Source organism: Cibotium barometz, chromosome 11 (genome assembly GCF_041138505.1).
Source record: "Cibotium barometz isolate CiBa-2024 chromosome 11, ASM4113850v1, whole genome shotgun sequence".
Classification (NCBI taxonomy): Eukaryota; Viridiplantae; Streptophyta; class Polypodiopsida; order Cyatheales; family Cibotiaceae; genus Cibotium; species Cibotium barometz.
The window spans coordinates 53,161,487-53,179,246 of NC_141056.1; the positions used below are offsets into that span (position 1 = coordinate 53,161,487).

Consider the following 17,760-nt stretch of genomic DNA (forward strand, 5'->3'; position numbering starts at 1 on the left):
CAGCCGACTGCATGAAGGGAGGTAGTATAAAAGCCCAGCCCATAATTCATTCATCCCATCTCATAATTCACCAAGAGCATCAAGCATTCAAGGGCCAGGACAGCCAAGGGTTTGCTAAAGCTAAGGGGTGAAGGACTGAAGGTCAAGGGCAGGTTCTCCAGCCAAGAAAAGGTCAAGTACTTTGTATTTGTTTCAGATTTACATCATTCTAATAAAGCAAATACACCATCCGTGGTGGGGGCCCTACAGAGGGTAATTGGGACCCAATACTGTGTCCTTCTCCATCTCCCCCTTCTCTCTCTATTTTTCTGCACATCGTCTTTCAGTTGTGCGTTAATTCCGTCGCGAAAAGAGTGCTGTTTTCTGAGTTTTGAAGTACCGATCCTTCTCCGAAGCTTCCGCATATTACACTCCCTCTGGAATGATGTCAGATGTGCTGAGTATCTGGTTTGCAACTGGATGCCAGGCCTCTGTAGGCATGTAGTTTGCATGTAGAGATGGGGCCAGCCCATAGGGCTACCCCAGGGCAAGGATTTGCATTGGCATAATTAGCATGGGCATGGGGGAGGTATAGAACCACCCCCAAGGGGCCAGGAGGGCCCACATTGTGCTCACCAGCCATGGCTTGGGCTGGAAGGACAGTCGGCCAGTCCTAGGGCTGCTGGACAGGCAGCCGACAGGGGTAGAAGCCCTGCCCAGCCAGTCGGCCAGGTGTGGGAGGCAGTCCCACACCCATGCGCAGCATGTCCAGCAGCCAGGGTGCTGCCCAGAACATGTGCGCAGGCTGGACAGCCATCAACCAAGTGTGAAAACACTTTATTGAGTGTGAAAGCAATTAATGATGAAATTCAGTCGTGGGCTGTCCTGAAGCCAGCCGACTGCATGAAGGGAGGGGTATAAATACCCCAGCCCATAATCCCATTATTCATCTCATAATTCACCAAGAGCATCAAGCATTCAAGGGCCAGGACAGCCAAGGGTTTGCTAAAGCTAAGGGGTGAAGGACTGAAGGTCAAGGGCAGGTTTTCCAGCCAAGAAAAGGTCAAGTACTTTGTATTTGTTTCAGATTTACATCATTCTAATAAAGCAAATACACCATCCGTGGTGGGGGCCCTACAGAGGGTAATTGGGACCCAATACTGTGTCCTTCTCCATCTCCCCCTTCTCTCTCTATTTTCTGCACATCGTCTTTCAGTTGGTGCGTTAATTCCGTCGCGAAAAGAGTGCTGTTTTCTGAGTTTTGAAGTACCGATCCTTCTCCGAAGCTTCCGCATATTACATCAATACTCAACTTTCTACTCCTCTTTGATCACCAGTGGTAGGCTCAGCACCATCACATGGGAGGAGCTTGTGCCTATGGTCTTGGACCAGGAAGAGCGTTTTATGAACCCTCCACAAGACAGAGGTTCTCAGGCCTTGACTAGCCAGCAGTAGAAAGGTCGTAACAACAACAGCAGTAAGGGCAAAGGGAAGTCTTCGTTGGAGAAGTCTTCTGAGAAAAAGCCCAATTCAAAGCGTAATAATTTAAAGGCCGAGCGGACCTGTAACAATTGTGGCGAGAAAGGCCACTATTGGAGGAAATGTCCGCGGAGTACCAAGAAGAATGTTGATTCTTCAGCTTCAACTGCCAAGACTCCAGCTTTTGTACACTTGGAGATTTTGGACACAGAGGCTTCATCTTCTTCGAGCAAGGAGGCAATTGGTTTCACCGCCAAGGATACTCGAGAGTGGATTCTCGATAGTGGTGCTTCCCGGCACATGATTCCTTCCCAAGAGTTTTTACAAGATCTTAAATGGAAGTCAGGTCACATTCTCATTGGCGACAACTCCACTATATCAATTCATATAGTGAGGGCACGATAAAGATTATTCCTTATGGCAAAGGGGGGAAGCATTCCTCTCGTGTTCTTTACATCCCAACAATTGGTTTTCATCTATTGTCAATGCATGAAGTTAGCAAGACTGATAGAATGTGCAACGGAAGAAGGGAAAGTGGAAAAACAGGAGAGAGAGTGAGAGAGAGAGAGATGGAGAGGAAACACAGGTGAGAACCTGTTCTCAATATCATCACCAACAGGAATACATGTCCCGAGCAAGAGGGGAGAACCTTGTATATGAGGGACTGCAGCAAACAAAGCTAAGCAAGCAATGCGTAATGAGGGAGGCATGCCAGCTATATATATGCCCATATGAAGGCAGCCGACTGGTGATAAAGAACCTCCACGACTGGGAAAATACCCAAGACCAAAAAATGGGAAATAAATATGGGTAAAATATATGAGGGGTGACCAGCCCCTCAAGCTAACCTGGTCAGCCCTAGAGGCTGTAATAGGACACCAAACAGGAAGCCAGCAAGAAGGGGATGATATCTAGCACCCCCTCTCAGCACCGGATGCTGAGTGAACTCCAAGAAGCCAGAGACGCCGTCCTCGATCAAAGATGAAAGACTGCAGAAACAAGTACCAAGAAAGCTCCACAAAAAATCTCATGAGCAACCCAGCTATGAAAGCAACAGGACAAGCTGCCAGGTACACAACTCCTTTGGAAGAAAACAACCATATAGGCTGCGACGTGCTGCTCCACATAATGGTTCCAAACCCAAGTGTAAGAACACTCCCCGAAGTCGAATGTCATGTATCCAGCCTGGAGAAGGTATGAAAAACCTCATAACCAACCAATTTCAGATCCTGTATATAATCAATCCTGGGAGAAACAAAATGCTCCTCACTGGAACTCTCAAAAAAAATAGAGTCAATCTGCTCCAACTCTGTACCAAGAGTAGCCAAATGCTGTACAAAAGCATCCTCTGAAAAGGTCGGCATCGCAAGATGTAAGGACCCTGTAGAAAAGATGGGGTCCATCTGCTCAAACTCCGTACCATGAGTTGCCCAATGCTGTACATAAGTACACGCCACTGAGGTGGGCATCGCAAGATGAAAGGACTCCACATCCCCCTCTGAAAATAAATGTCGTCGAACTGGTACAAGCCCAACCTGATTCTGATCCAAATCTAAAAAACTCTGGAAGTACCACTGTGTCCTAGGCACGGTTAGCAACCACAGATCCAAAGCATCCCACTGGGTCCAAGAAACCATCCTCCAAAACAACAAGCCTGCAGAACTGGCAGGGGGAGGGGCATCCTCAAGAGCATCACAAGACTCCTCACAATGAGGGAGGGAAGCAGGAATATAAACTGCAGTGGTAACAAAGTCCTCAAAAGCATCACTGAGAGCAGAAGACTGTTCCATAAGTAGAATCAGCAACAAATAAATGATTCATGTGAAAGGATCACATCACAAGGGCAAAACACTCCTGGTTCTGCAAACACTGCAAAAAACACAGGCTCGGACAAAATAAACTATGCTCAGGATCTATAAAAAGATCACCGCTCTCCTCCAAAATCTGTAAACTCTTGTCACAGAAGAAAGTCTCCACAGAAACAAAACAGCTCCCAAAACTGATCCTCAAGTGAAGTAGCTGGAGATAGGGCCCCTTTGAGTGTACAAAACTCTTTTGGGAAGCAAAACGCAGCCAAAACACTGCTATCCAGCAAAAACAGCACTCCACCGGCCAACAGAAGGCAAGGAACATGAAGAAACCGGGAAACCGTGTAGGCCAAGAACAAAACACAAGTATAGATGCTCCAAAATCAGCAAAACGTTGACTGAAATCTGAAATTCAGAATTCTCCTCAAGTACCAAACTGCCTCGTGATCTGTGTCCACTGGAGAAGAAAACGCAACCAAACAAGGGCTACAAACCTGAAAATTCAGGCCAACCAGTGTCCACACCTCCTATGAGGAAAACCGCTGAAGAGAAGGTACCTTCGGGTCCAACAGATGAAGCCCAAGTGAAGGTAGAGCTACCAGCAAGATCAGTTCAGAAAAACGCAGCAACCATGGCTGCAAATCTGAAAACCCAGAGGTAAAAAGGGGCTATAGAACGGGCAGAGTTTGGAAACGCTGAAGCCTCAGATCAAGAACTGCTGCAAAGAACAAGTACAATCAGGGGGGTGATGGCACATGATAACCAAAAGGGAAAGGCGTTGGCCTAGGGCCTAGTAGAAGGCCCTTCAAAGACGCCAAAAGAGGAGCCCAAAGAGCTCCAAAAACAGGACGTGGGAAGGCAAGCCCAAACAAACCGAAAACGCAGCCTGTTGGGACACAGTGTTGCTGCCCAGTCCCTGAAAAACAGCCGCCTGAGAACCCTGAAAGATGCCGCGTGAAGAGCAGGTCTACTGCCCTGGAAAAACACCCGTCAGTCCGCCGCCTAGAGGCTGCCAACTGACGCCCTGATGAAGAGGGACTACAGCCCACTGAATTGGGGATGAGTTAGCCCTTGTTGACCTGAAACGCAAGCTTCATCGCGTGAAAAACGCAGAAATCAAGAGGTAGAGGAGGGAGCATCCAACGCTGAAGATCACCAGCGCTTTGATACCATGATAGAATGTGCAGCGGAAGAAGGGAAGGTGGAAACACAGGAGAGAGAGAGAGATGGAGAAGAAACACAGGTGAGAACCTCAGTGCCAGATCAAGCGAGATCACTCTAGGTGATTCTTCTTCTGTGCCAGTGCATGGACATGGAACTATCCCCATCTTTCATTCTGCCGAGGACAAGAGGTGCTTCTCTGACGTTCTATATATTCCAGATTTGGCTTTTAACCTTTTGTCAGTGATTGCTCTTACAGCTCAGGGTGCAGAGGTGATCTTTTCTCGTTATGAGATTACCATTCGTGATAAGGCGACTAGTAGCATCTTGGCTCACGGAGTCCAAGATAGTGGTCTCTACAAGTTGACCCCTCTGCTTTCTTCTAGTATGCTTTCTACAAGTCTCGTCTTTATGATCCTCAGGCCGACAAAGTTGTTGTGAGCCGTGATGAGGTGTTCGACGAGACTCCTACATCTTCAGAGGGGGTTGGTGAGCTTCCTCTTCCTCCACCTCCGTCTCCGCCTCCTCCTACTCCTCCTCCCGCTGCTTCTGTTCCACCTCCAACTGTGGATTCTAAGTCAGATGATGATGACTCTGCTCCCCCTCCGGCGAGTTCAAGCAGATCTATGCCTAGATGGTATTATCAGACAGTTCGTGATTCTGGGTTACGTGAGCTACACTGATCCTCCGCCTGGTTCTCTCCGGCGTTCTTCTAGAGTTACAGGGAAACAAATTCACGAGGGCAACATGTTTGTTAATTATGCTCTTATGCCCACTATCATTAATGGTCCTTCTGATCCCACTTCTGTGGACGAGGCTCTCACATAAGCCTTGGCGTCGTGCTATGCAGGCAGTGCTGGATGCTATCGAATGGAATGGCACTTGGATTTTGGTGCCACGGCCACTACAGCGTAAGGTGATTGGTGTGCGTTGGATCTTCAAATCAAAGTTCTAAACTCATGGCAGCTTGGACAAGCACAAGGCGAGGTTGGTTGCCAAGGGTTATGCTCAGTGCCCTCGAGTCAACTTCAATGAGACCTTCGCTCCGACAGCCCGGATGACTGCCATTCGCACCGTTCTTGCTCTTGCAGGTCATCATAGATGGCCCGTTTTCCAGATGGATGTCAAGTCGGCTTTCCTGAATGGAGAGCTTACACAGGAGGTTTATGTTGATCAGCCGCTTGGATTTGTTGTTCCACGCAAACAAGATCATGTGTACCGGCTGAAGAAGGCTTTATATGGTCTAAAGCAGGCTCCGCGGGCTTGGTACCAATGGATTGATGAGTTCTTTCAGAAGCTCGACCTGCACTGTTCTCACGGAGATTCAAACCTCTATATCCTCCTTGAGAGGGGGTTGATTGTTATCATTGTGGTCTATGTTGATGACCTCATCTTTACAGGTTCTTATTCTGTGCAGATCCGTTCTGTTATGGATGCTTTGGAGACAGAGTTTGAGATGACGGATCTTGGCCTCTTGCATTATTTTCTCAGCTTTGAGATTTTGCAAACCTCAAAGGGCATTTTCTTCTCTCAGGCAGAAGTACACTTGGGAGATTCTCAACAAATTTCAAATGACTGGGTGCAAACCAATGTCTTCTCCTATGGATATTGGTGAGAATCTTTCTTCACTTGATGCTTCTCCAAGGACTGATCAGGGACAGTATTGGGTTCTCGTCGGTTGTTTGGTATGGTTGACCTACTCCCGATTGGACATATGCTTCGCAGTCACTTTATTGAGTTCTTTCTCATCCAAACCCCGTCAGCAGCATTGGCGGTGTGCTCTCAAAGTTCTTCGGTACTTGCGTGGCACTCTCGACTTTGGCATCTTCTATGGCCAAGGATGCACTCTTGTTGGATGGTCTGATTTAGATTGGGCTGGAGATCCAGATACTCGGCGTTCGACCACTGGCTGTGCTTTTACACTTGGGTCTGGAGCCATTTCTTGGAGCAGTAAAAAGCAGCCTACTGTGGCGCTTTCCTCTATCGAGGCGAAGTACCGTGCAGTTAGAGGGAGTTCTTTGTCTCTCAGCAGCGGTATGTTCATGAGTTGCTTGAGGCCTTTGGGATGGAGAACTGCAAGCCTATTACTTCACCGATGGACCCGAACATGAAGCTTATAGTGAATGATCCTTGTGAGCACGTTCATGCCTCTCTCTATCGAAAGCTCGTTGGTTCATTGATTTGGTTACTGAACGCTATATTGGACTGAGCTTTCCCATGGGGCTGTTGAGCTCATTCATGCAGACGCCTTTGAAGACTCCTTGGGACACAGGATTACGGATCTTGCGGTATCTGTAGGGTGCGAAGGATCTTGGACTCTTCTATGACACTAGAGGGGAAACGACAGATGGAGTCCAACTCCAAGGTTGGAGTGACTCAAATTGGGGAGGAGATCCAAACACGAGGAGATCTACATTAGGCTATAGATTTACCCTTGGCTCAGGAGCTATTTCATGGCGCAGCAAGAGGTAGCCGACTATTGCCTTGTCGTCTACAGAGGCAGAGTACCGGGCTGCTTATGGCGTTGCTTGCGAGGTTGTGTGGCTACGGAGGTTGCTTAGCGAGATTGGGTTTCCACAGAAGGAACCCACGGTCATCCAGTGCGATAACCAGAGCTATATAGCTATTGCTCGGAACCCAATCTTCCATGCCCGGACCAAGCACATAGAGATACAATATCACTTTCTTCGTGAGAAGATTTTAGTTGGTGACATCTTGCTTATTTATTGTTCGACGGAGGACAATGAGACGGACCACTTCACGAAGCCTGTACCTCAGGCTATGCTCCAACAGCACTCCACTCACTGGGGTTGGTTTCACATCCAAGAGCTGAGAGGGGATGTTAGCAGTCATCTCCTGTCTGTACATTACACACCAAGGCCACTGTTGTGGGTGTGCCCGCCCATTTAGGTGATTCTCCATTTTTCCCTATTTTTCCATGTATTTTCCCCTATTTTTACTGGTCATGGGGCTATTATTTGTTGGCCGACCTATGTCCAGTACCTGGCCGAGTTCCTATTTGCAATCGTGAGCATGTCCAACAGCCTATCGGATGCCTTTTTCTTGGTCGACCAACATATGTGGGTGGTATAAATACCACCCATGGTCCCCCACACTTTTTTTTGCCGATCTTGTGTATAGAGCAGAGTTTATACAACTTCTCTCTCCTCTCTCTTCTGCGTTTTGTTCTCTACAGCACTTGTCTCTTATTTCCGTTGTGCATTCTAACACACTAAAGTGATGACTTCCACAAACACAAATCCAAAATGCTTCAAGAAGGTGTTAGAGCAGTATGTCTAGTTGTGATTCAAGCCCATAAACTTATCATTAAGCATTATAATCAATCTTTAATCACTATTTCACGAAAACAAAGCTTTGTAGAGTGCCCAAGCCTAGAGTTGCTATCGGGCAGCATTTTCAGCAAAATTTGACTGACACCACTATCATGTAGAGCACCTTCGGAAACCCTTGGGGCCAGGTGGAATGCCTCTGATTTCCTTGGAGTAGCCGGCAAGATAAAGTTTCTCCAAATTTTATTCTCTCTGCAAAATTGATGCTATCGGTTGCTACTCATGAAGATAATGATGATTAAAGTGCCAGCGGGCTCCGCCTTTGAGCTATTCAAGAAGCTCCAACAAGAGGCTTAGCAATGGTGGAGAGTGAGAAATCAAAGCTCCATTGGGATAAGGTTGTGGAGGAGATTATGACTTAATTAGGTGTTTAAGAAATTTTGCATAATAATAAAGGAGACTTTGAGAAATACCAAGACCAAAGGCACCTTCAAAGGATCTCAATTGAAAAAGAACTTTTCAAAGAAGTCATGCAACTTCTGTGGAAAATCCAACCATGAAGAGAAGGATTGTTTCTATAGAAACAAGGCCCAAAAAGTCTTATCTCATAGGTGAAGGTGACACAAGTGGAGAAGAAGCAAGGAAGGACGAAGAAGAGGCCTCAATCGCATCCAACTGGGCTTTTTAGACCGTGTTTACAAGAAGGATTTTGAAACAAAGCAAGGTTAAGGTTTACGGAGTCAGCAAAATCTTTTAGTCTTCATTTGATCAAATGGATCGGAGTTTATCTACTGACACTTCTGCTGTGGAGGAAGGTACCTACCGAAACCGATGAGCTGCGTGAGCAGGTGTCTAACTTGAATCATGCGGATTTCTTCGAAGAAGCCCGAGATGCTGCTCAAGCAGCCCGCCATGGCCTAAGCGCCACACACAATGCTCTCTCTCACACCCCGTCAAATGGTTCTGCGTTAGTCGGAATAACATTTCGCGGCTTTACACGCAAACTATTATTATTCCACTTTGCAAATACCTAATGTCTTGCCAAATTACAAAATAAACCTACACCTTTCACTTCTCCTTTTATCTTTAATCTCTTACTTGCTTTGCAAGTCTTTTGAGGCTTCCAAAATCAAATTCTACCCAAACCTCCTCAAACCTCAACCTCCTCTTCTTTTTCCCGAACTTTCAAATTCTTACCACTTGAGAGCTTTGTGAAACTCTTCCTTAAGATAATAATAGTATTGGACCCGCGCATTGCTGCGGCGACCCAGGTTCCAGAAAAGAATTGGTTCTCTCTCTATAGCCATCTCTCTCTCTCTCTATCACACACACACACACACACGACCCCCATCTCTCTCTCTCTCTCTCTTCCCCCCTCCAGGCATGTCCCCATCTCTCTTCTCTCTCTCTCTCTCTCTCTCTCTCTCTCTCTCTCTCACACACGCATGCACGCACACACTCCCTCTCTCTTCTCACTCTCCCACACATAGAAGCTCTCTCTCTTTCTCTCTCTCACACACACACACGTACTCACACATACTCTCTCTCTCTCTCTCTCTCCCGACGTTAATACCTCTCTCTCTCTCTCTCTCTCTCTCTCTCTCTCTCTCTCTCTCTCGACGTTAATACCTCTCTCTCTCTCTCTCTCTCTCTCTCTCACACACACACACATGTAAATATTAGTATATATAATATTATGTTTTAGATACATATAGATGAATTTAAAAATATAAATACACACACACACATAATTTTAATTAATTTTGATTAAATTTTAATGTATGGAGATGGGTGATAAGGTGTGCTCACTTTTAAATATATAGATATATCATACACACATACACACACATATACACGCACACAGATATATATTTCTATATATATGTGTGTGTGTGTGTGTGTGTATACATTTACATATATATATGTACACACACACACACACACACACACATCTGTATATACACACACATACATATATATGTATGTATAAATGTATAAATGTAAATAAAAACACACATACATGTATACACACATATACATTTTTTATTTAATTTAATTTAATTTATATTTTATTAAAAATACACATATATGTATACACACATATACATATATATTTTTTATTTAATTTAATTTAATTTATATTTTATTAAAAGCTACTTTTTATTCTCTATCTCTCGCTCTCTTTCTCTCTCTTTTCACCCTCTCTCTCTTTGCACCTCTCTCTCTCTCTCTCTCTCTCTCTCCAAGCCTGCCCCATCTCACTCTCTCTCAAGCACACACACATAGATGCGGATGTATGTCTCTCTCTCTCTCTCTCTCTCATACACACACACACACACACACACATGTAAACACCCGCACATGCACTAATGTAAACACACACACTCTCCTCCCACACAAACTATCTCACACATAGAAATTATCTCTCTCTCTCTCTCTCACGCACAACACACTCTCTCTCTCTTCACACACTCTCTCTCTCTCTCTCTCTCTCTCTCTCTCTCTCTCTCTCTCTCTCTCTCTGTCAAGCACACACATATAAGTTTAATTAATTAAATTTTAATGGTGGGGATGGGCGGTGAGGTTTGTGCATGCACACATGCACATGCACACCCTCTCTCTCACACACACATACACGCACGCACACTCTCTCTCTCTCTCTCTCTCTCTCTCTCTCACACACACACACACACACACACACATGTACACACCTGCACATGCACTAATGCAAACACACTCTTCCCCCCACACACACACTCTCACACATAGACCTCCATGTCCGTCTCCTCTCTCTCTCTCTCTCCGAGTCACACACACTCTCTCTCTCTCTCTCTCTCTCTCTTCTCCACACACTCTCCCACATATAGAAACTCTCTCTCTCTCTCTCTCTCTCTCTCTCTCTCTCTCTCTCTCATACACACACTCTCTTTGTCATGCACTTATGCACACACACACTCACACATATATGTAAATATATATTATCTATAATATTGTGTTTTATTATATTTTTAGACATATATGTGTGAGTGTGTGTGCATATACTATATACACGTGCATTTATAAAATAAATAAACACACATACACATATACTTTTAATTAATAATAAATTTAAATACATAGGGATGCATGGTGAGGTGTGCTCACTCTTAAATAAGTGTATCTTACATAGAATGTCTTTTGTGTTTTCTTTTGCACGCTAATGTGTGTGATTGTGTGTGCACATACACACGTATACGTGATTGTGTAATGTCGACTTCATGTGCGTATATGTCGTGCAAGTCTCTTCTTGATTGTGTGTATGGTGTGAGTGTGTGTACGTGGTGTGTATGTTTGTGTTTTGATTGTATCCATGTGCGAGTGTGTGCATGTACATGTGTGTGACCATGTGAATATATGCATGTACATCTTTTTTTATCTATGTGTGTGTACGTGCACGTGCATATGTGTGTGTGAGTGTGTGCATGTACCATATGCAAATGTGTATGAGCTTACGTCTATGTATACATATGCGCATGTACTTGTGAATGTGAGTGTATGTATGTGTGTATATGTATGTGCTTGTGTGCATATACACGATGTATGTGTATGTGAAAGCTTGAGTGTGTGTGCATGTAAGTGTGCATATCTATGTGTATACACGTGTGTCCATGAGTCGAGTGTGTGTGTTTGTGTGTGCATGTGTGCATGTATCATGTGCGTGTGTGTGCATGCACATACATGTGTACGTCGACATACATACAGATCTATTTATATATACATGCTTACATACCTATAGATAGATACATACATATATATTATATATATGTGTTTGTATGTATTTATCTATGTGTGTGTGTGTGTGTGTGTGTGTGTGTGTGTGTGTGTGAGGAGGAGGAGGAGGGAGGGTCATTCAATGAGCAAATGACTTGATGGTGATAATTAATTGTGAGCCCCAATGTAGCTAGGCATATGGAAAAGAAACCCCCAAAGACCGTTTTCTCTTCTCCTTTCTTCTTTTCAAAAGTTCTCCCTCTCCTTTCTCCACGTAAAGGCTAGGTTTATAGGGTAGGCACCCTTGCTTTTATCTTCTTATACAGATATAGATGTATGTGCATATATACATGTATATGTGTGTGAGAGTGTGTGCATATACACGTGCAATTGTGTATGCATGTGTGTCTATGTATACATATGTGTACATGTGTACTTGTGTATGTGTGTGTGTATGTGTGTATCTATTTGTGCTTATATGCGTGCATATGCATGTATGTGTGTGTGCAAGCTTGAGTGTATGTGTGTGTGTGTATGCGTGTCCATGCATGCAAGTGTGTGTGTTTGTGTAGGTGAGTGTACATGTGTGTGTATGCATATACAAACGTGCAACTCTATGCATATGTTTGTGTAGGTGAGTGTATGTGTATACATGTTTGTACATGTGAGTGAGTGTGTGTACGTCTAAGTGTGTGTGCATGTGCTTTATGTGGTGTGCATTCCATGTGTATACACATGTGTTTATATGTGTAACTGTGTATGTGTGTATGTTCATGTGTGCACACGTATGCATGTGCATTTGTACATGCGTGTGTGTGTGTGTCTCTCATAGAGACACACTCAATCTCCCACGTATGCGCATACAAACATCCTCACATATACACATATACACATGCACATGCACCCGTCCTCTCTCTCTCTCTCTCATGCATACACTGCACATGTACTGTCTCTTCTCACACCCCCTCACATACATATAAACTCTCTTTCTCTCTCTCTCTCTCTCCCCTCTCCCACACACGCATACACATACTTGCACGCTCATCTGTGTGACTGTGTGTATACATATACATGTGTATGTGATTATGTAATGTCGACTTCATGCCTGCATGCATCGTGCAAGTGTCTTGATTGTGCGCATGTGCTAGTGTGTATATGTGCATGTGTTTGTGTGTATGGTGTGAGTGTGTGTACGTGTGTATGTTTGTGTCTGTATGTCCACGTGCGAGTGTGTGAGCATGTGAATGTGTTTGTGTGTGCATGTACACGTGTAAATGTGTATGCATGTGCATCTATGTATACATGGATGTACATGTGGGTGTGCACATCCATGTGTGCACACGTGTACTTGTGTGTGTGAGTTTGTGTATGTGTGTATATATATGTATATACTTATGTGCGTGCATATGCATGTATATGTGTGTGTAAGCTCAAGTGTGTGTGTGTGCATGAATACATGTATGTTCATGTGTGTGCATGTATGTGTGTGTGTGTCTCTCTCTCTCTCTCTCACCCACAAAGACACAATCTCCCACGCACGCATACACAGACATCCTATCTTCTCACATGCACACACATACACGTGCAATATACCTCTCTCTCTCTCACACACACACACACATACACACACACCCCTCTCTTATGCATACGCATGCACATGCACTCTCTCTTCACACCCCCTCACGCACGCAGAGAAACACACACACACACATTCTCTCTCTCTCTCTCTCCACACACACACACTTGCACGCATATGTGTGTGACTATGTGTGCACATATATACGTGTGTGATTGTGTAATCTCGACTTCATGCATCGTGCAAGTGTCTTGATTGTGCGTATGGCTAGTGTATGTATGTGTACGTGGTGTGTATGTTCATGTTTGTGTGTATCTATGTCGAGTGTGTGCATATACGTGTGTGTGAACATGTTAATATGTCTGTATGTACATCTTTGGGTCTATGTGTGTGCGCGCGCGCGTGTGTGTGTGTGAGTGTGTGCATGTAACATGTGTGAATGTGAATGCGTTTCCATCTATGTATACATGTGTGCATGCACGTACTTGTGTATGTGAGCGTATGTATGTGCTTGTGTGCATATATACACATATGTATGTGTATGTGTAAGCTTGTGTGTGTGTGCACGTGTGTCCATGCATGCGAGTGTGTGTATGTGTGCGTGTGTTTGTGTGGGGTGTGTGTGTGTATAGATCTATTTATATATACATGCTCAGAGGAGGTTGACAGTGCTCAAAAATGCATCACAGTCCTTAGAGCACATGGGGAGATATGGAAGGCAGTCGTGGAGACAGAAGACTCCAGTCCAAATGCAAGCATGTTCTTTACATCATAGAGGGTAGCTTTGCTCTCCATAAGTTTAACGAGCTTGCTTTCAGTTTCAATGGTGGCAAAGATTCCACGGTGTTGCTGCATCTTCTGAGGGGAGCTGTCGAAAACAAAACATGGTTTCAATAATGGAGGAAACAACAAAACACAAGAAGCAGTGGGTGGAGAGAGAAGCGCGTAGTAGTCTGCATGACAGGGAAAGCAATGGTAAGGGCGGCAGAAGGAAGAATAAGCGGCGGCGAAAACGAACACGATGATAATTAGAAAAGGTTTCTAAGAAAAATTAAAAATCTAAAAACCCTAAGGTTTGTAAAGCTCGATGCAAAGAAGTCTAAGACCTTAATTCACATGCATTCGAAATGGAGCGTTCACATGGCCAGCCATACTTTAGTGTTTTTGTTTGCATTACATTATGGGCATCGCCAAGAGCTGCACCGACATGGATTGCAACAACACCATTTAACCCTTGTATTCTCATTGCCAAATGTGATTGACCATAAGTAAAACAAATGGAATGTAAGTGGCCAAATGAGCACCTTAAAAATCTCTCACTACCCAAGCCAAAAAGTTGTAACACTCGACTACCAGAGAGTAGCCAAAGTAGCACCCTGGGGGAGTGAAAATTAACCTAACCATTGCTAAAATAACCTCTGAGCTAGAGAATAACCAAGCCAAAAAAAGTCTCTGACTTACCCAACCAAGTTAGAAATGAGGGGGGGTTGATGGAACTGTTGTAACCTCGCATCCAACCACCTTGTAGTAGCCTAAAAATATGGCACCAAAGGGGGGTGTTAAGAGATGTGGTGCCATGAAGCACAAGAAAGGTAGGGAATGAGTCACATGAGCAAAATTTGCATGAAGCACAAGAAAGGTAGGAGAAGCATGCGCATTAGAAAAGAATAAACTAATGGTACATTGGCAAAGGTTGATTTGTATGGTCATTTGTAAAAGGTGAAGTCAAAGGTCAAAAAGGTAGCACATGGAAAGTGCAAGGAGACACATGTAGTGTGAGCATTTAGGTGCACACCTCTTGTGAGTTGGGAGGTCCATAAGGGCTATAAAAGGATGTATTTGGATTAACTCTAATGGAATGACATTGTGTGGTTTTTATATGAGCATTACCATTGTGTTACGAATATCTTAATTATCTTCTTAATCATCTTATTAGTCCGTAAACATGAGTTTAATCAATTGTTATGAGCCGCCCTAGATCCATGATTTTTAACACCCCCCACACACAAAAAATAAAGAGTCCACGACTGAAGCCTATCCTCATGTTGCAAACCCTTCATAACTGTGTGTGTGTGTGTCTATGCACGCGTGCGTGCTTGTTGAAGCCTTAGGGTCCCATCAATGTGGACGAACATGGGTTCAATTGGACAACGTTTTTATAGGATGTGGAATAGGCACACTCATATGCAAGCGACAAAATTTATAGCGACTTCGATTTGGTGCTTCTAGCCAGCAAAGGAGTAGGCAAAGGCTTGGCTAGCTTTGTGCATCACAAGGTTATAGCCCTTTCCCCATTGTCAATCTCATCATCTCCAATCGAGGGCAGCAGTAAAGTTGCAATGTGTAAGATGAGCTACAACCTATCATGATGGCTTACCATGTAGACTATTAGGATCACTTGGGTTGAAAAGGAGAGAGAGAGAGAGAGAGAGAGAGAGAGAGAGAGAGAGAGAGAGAAACTACGTGCAACCGGGGGTTTGGTGTGTGTGTGTGTGTGTGTGTGAGGTGCCTATGTGTGGGTTCGATGTGTGTGTGTGTGTGTGTGTTATATCGTGTGCTATATATATTGTGTGTGTGTGTGTGTGTGAGGTGCCTATGTGTGGGTTCGATGTGTGTGTGTGTGTGTGTGTGTGTGTTATATCGTGTGCTAGATGGTGGATCACACCGAATCACATCCCCTTAACAAGAAGCGCATCACCTTCCATGTCATTTCCCATCATTTGAAAGGTAAACTGCTTAAATTAGGTTGTGAGGATCCATGATCCATCTTTTTGATTTGAAATACATTTCACAACTAAAATGTCTTGAATTTTGTGAAATTTTAAAATTTGATAAAATAAAATGCAACCGACAAACGACCCAGATTTGGTGCTCACAACTAGCAAAGGAGCAAGTAGAGGAGGGACAAAGGTTCAACTAGCAGTTGTGTGCTCTTGGAGCTTTGTACGTTTGTAAAGCTGTAACCCTTGCAAGCCCCATCGTCGATCTCATCATATACAATAGAGGTAGCTGCAACAAAGCAACAATGTGCAAAATGAGCCGCAACCCATCGTGTAAGAGAGATAGTTGGCTAGGTCGAGAGAAATAGAAATAATTAGAGAGGGTAAAAGAGATTGAGAGAGTTACATAGAGAGTGTGTGTGTGTTAAAAGAGTTAGAGAGAGATGGTTGGCCAGTTTGAGAGAAATACAGAGAGTAAGAGAGCTTAAGAGACTTAAAGGAAGATAGAAAGTGAGTGAGAGTGAGATAGAGAGAGAGTTACAGAGAGTTCAAAAGAGATAGTTAGACAAAGCTAAAGAAAGTGAGTTAGAGAGACTGAGAGTGAGAAAGCGAGTGTTAGAGAGAGAAAGAGAGGGTGAGAGAGAGAGAGAGAGAGAGAGAGAGAGAGAGAGAGTGAGTTAAAGTGAGAGTGAGGTAGAGAGAGTTAGAGAGAGAGAGTGTATGAGTGAGTGAGGTAGAGAGAGTTAAAGAGAGAGAGAGAGAGAGAGAGAGAGAGAGAGAGAGAGAGCTTAGAAAGAGCAAGAGAGAGATAGAGAGGGAGAGAGTTATAGACAGTGAGAGTGAGAGTTAGAGAGAGTGAGAGGGCCGAAAAGAGAGAGAGGGAGAGAGAGTTTTTTTAAAAGGTATTTTGTTTTATTAATGAGTCTTTCTTAAGGGGGGGGAAGAGAGAAGGAAGAGAGAGAAAAAGAGAGGGGGGAGTGTTGAAATATACAAGTGAAGGGGTGTGTGTGGGAGCAAGCCCTTAGTAAGAGGCCTTAAGAGAATCTGTAAATGAGTGAGAAGCAGTGAAAAGGTGAGAAGTATCTATTGGGAGAGAATAAAGGGTAGCATGAGAAGATCTAGGATGTGTGGAGATATTTTGGGAAAAGTGAAGAGGTGGAGAGAATCAAGCAAAAGAGGTGGAGTGAATCAAGGAGAGATCAGTGGGATTAGATGCTTGGCATCTTGTGGATGTAAACTCTATAAATTGAGGCATTGGCCTAATGAGAACTTGCTAGTTTTTGAGTATCCATGCCTACATTAAGCTATTAGTTAATTACTCCACTAATCTCATCTTAATCATCATCTAATCACTTTGCTAATGATGTTGATTCTTGCATTTAATCTACCATAGCTCATCACTTTGCTTGCATTTTAACATGGTATTAGAGCCTAGCGTAGGATCCATCCAATTTATGAGCTTATTATCTTGTTAATCACCCTATTAATTAGGATTAGGAGATAATCAAATTTTTAGTCAATTTTCAACAAGTTCTCTGCACCCCCAGCTGGTGGAGGGGCTTGATCTCCCTCCAGGCTTAACATTAGGCAATAGCCTCTTAGCCACACATAGCTAACCCTCCCACGCATCATCTTATCTAATCATATCTTCAAACCGCCGTCGAGACCTACAGAAATCTGTGAAAATGCTAATGCCTTTTTCTGAGAGTAAAGCTGCAAAATTGTCTTCATTACTTGGAATTGGAAGCAAAGGAGCTAGCCCAAGAGGTTTTTGGATGCTCTGAGCATGCTGGTGGCCTCAGAATCTAAAAATTCTTCAAGGAAAAGTGGAATCAAGCTCTGCATCAAATCTGCACAACAAGTGACTTTGGTAAAACAAAGATTAAGCATTCAATGTTTGGTCAAATCTTTTGTTTCTTGGCTTGATCCTCTACTAGACTAACTGCTAGTGATGGCTTTGAAAGGAGTTGAGCACACTCTGTTTTCTACACACAAAA

At 44.0% G+C, this 17,760-nt stretch overlaps 1 protein-coding gene across 1 annotated transcript in view; it reads right to left on the bottom strand.

Moving 5' to 3' along the window:
- The window catches only part of LOC147634325 (uncharacterized), a 52,185-nt gene extending 43,471 nt beyond the window's left edge, over nucleotides 1-8,714 (bottom strand). Inside the window, exon 1 of the mRNA XM_086805476.1 lies at nucleotides 8,541-8,714. Within this exon, the coding sequence (XP_086661602.1) occupies nucleotides 8,541-8,631 (91 nt within the window). The 5' untranslated portion in view covers nucleotides 8,632-8,714. The remainder of the gene's footprint in view (nucleotides 1-8,540) is intronic.
- Between the last annotated feature and the right edge of the window lie 9,046 nt (nucleotides 8,715-17,760).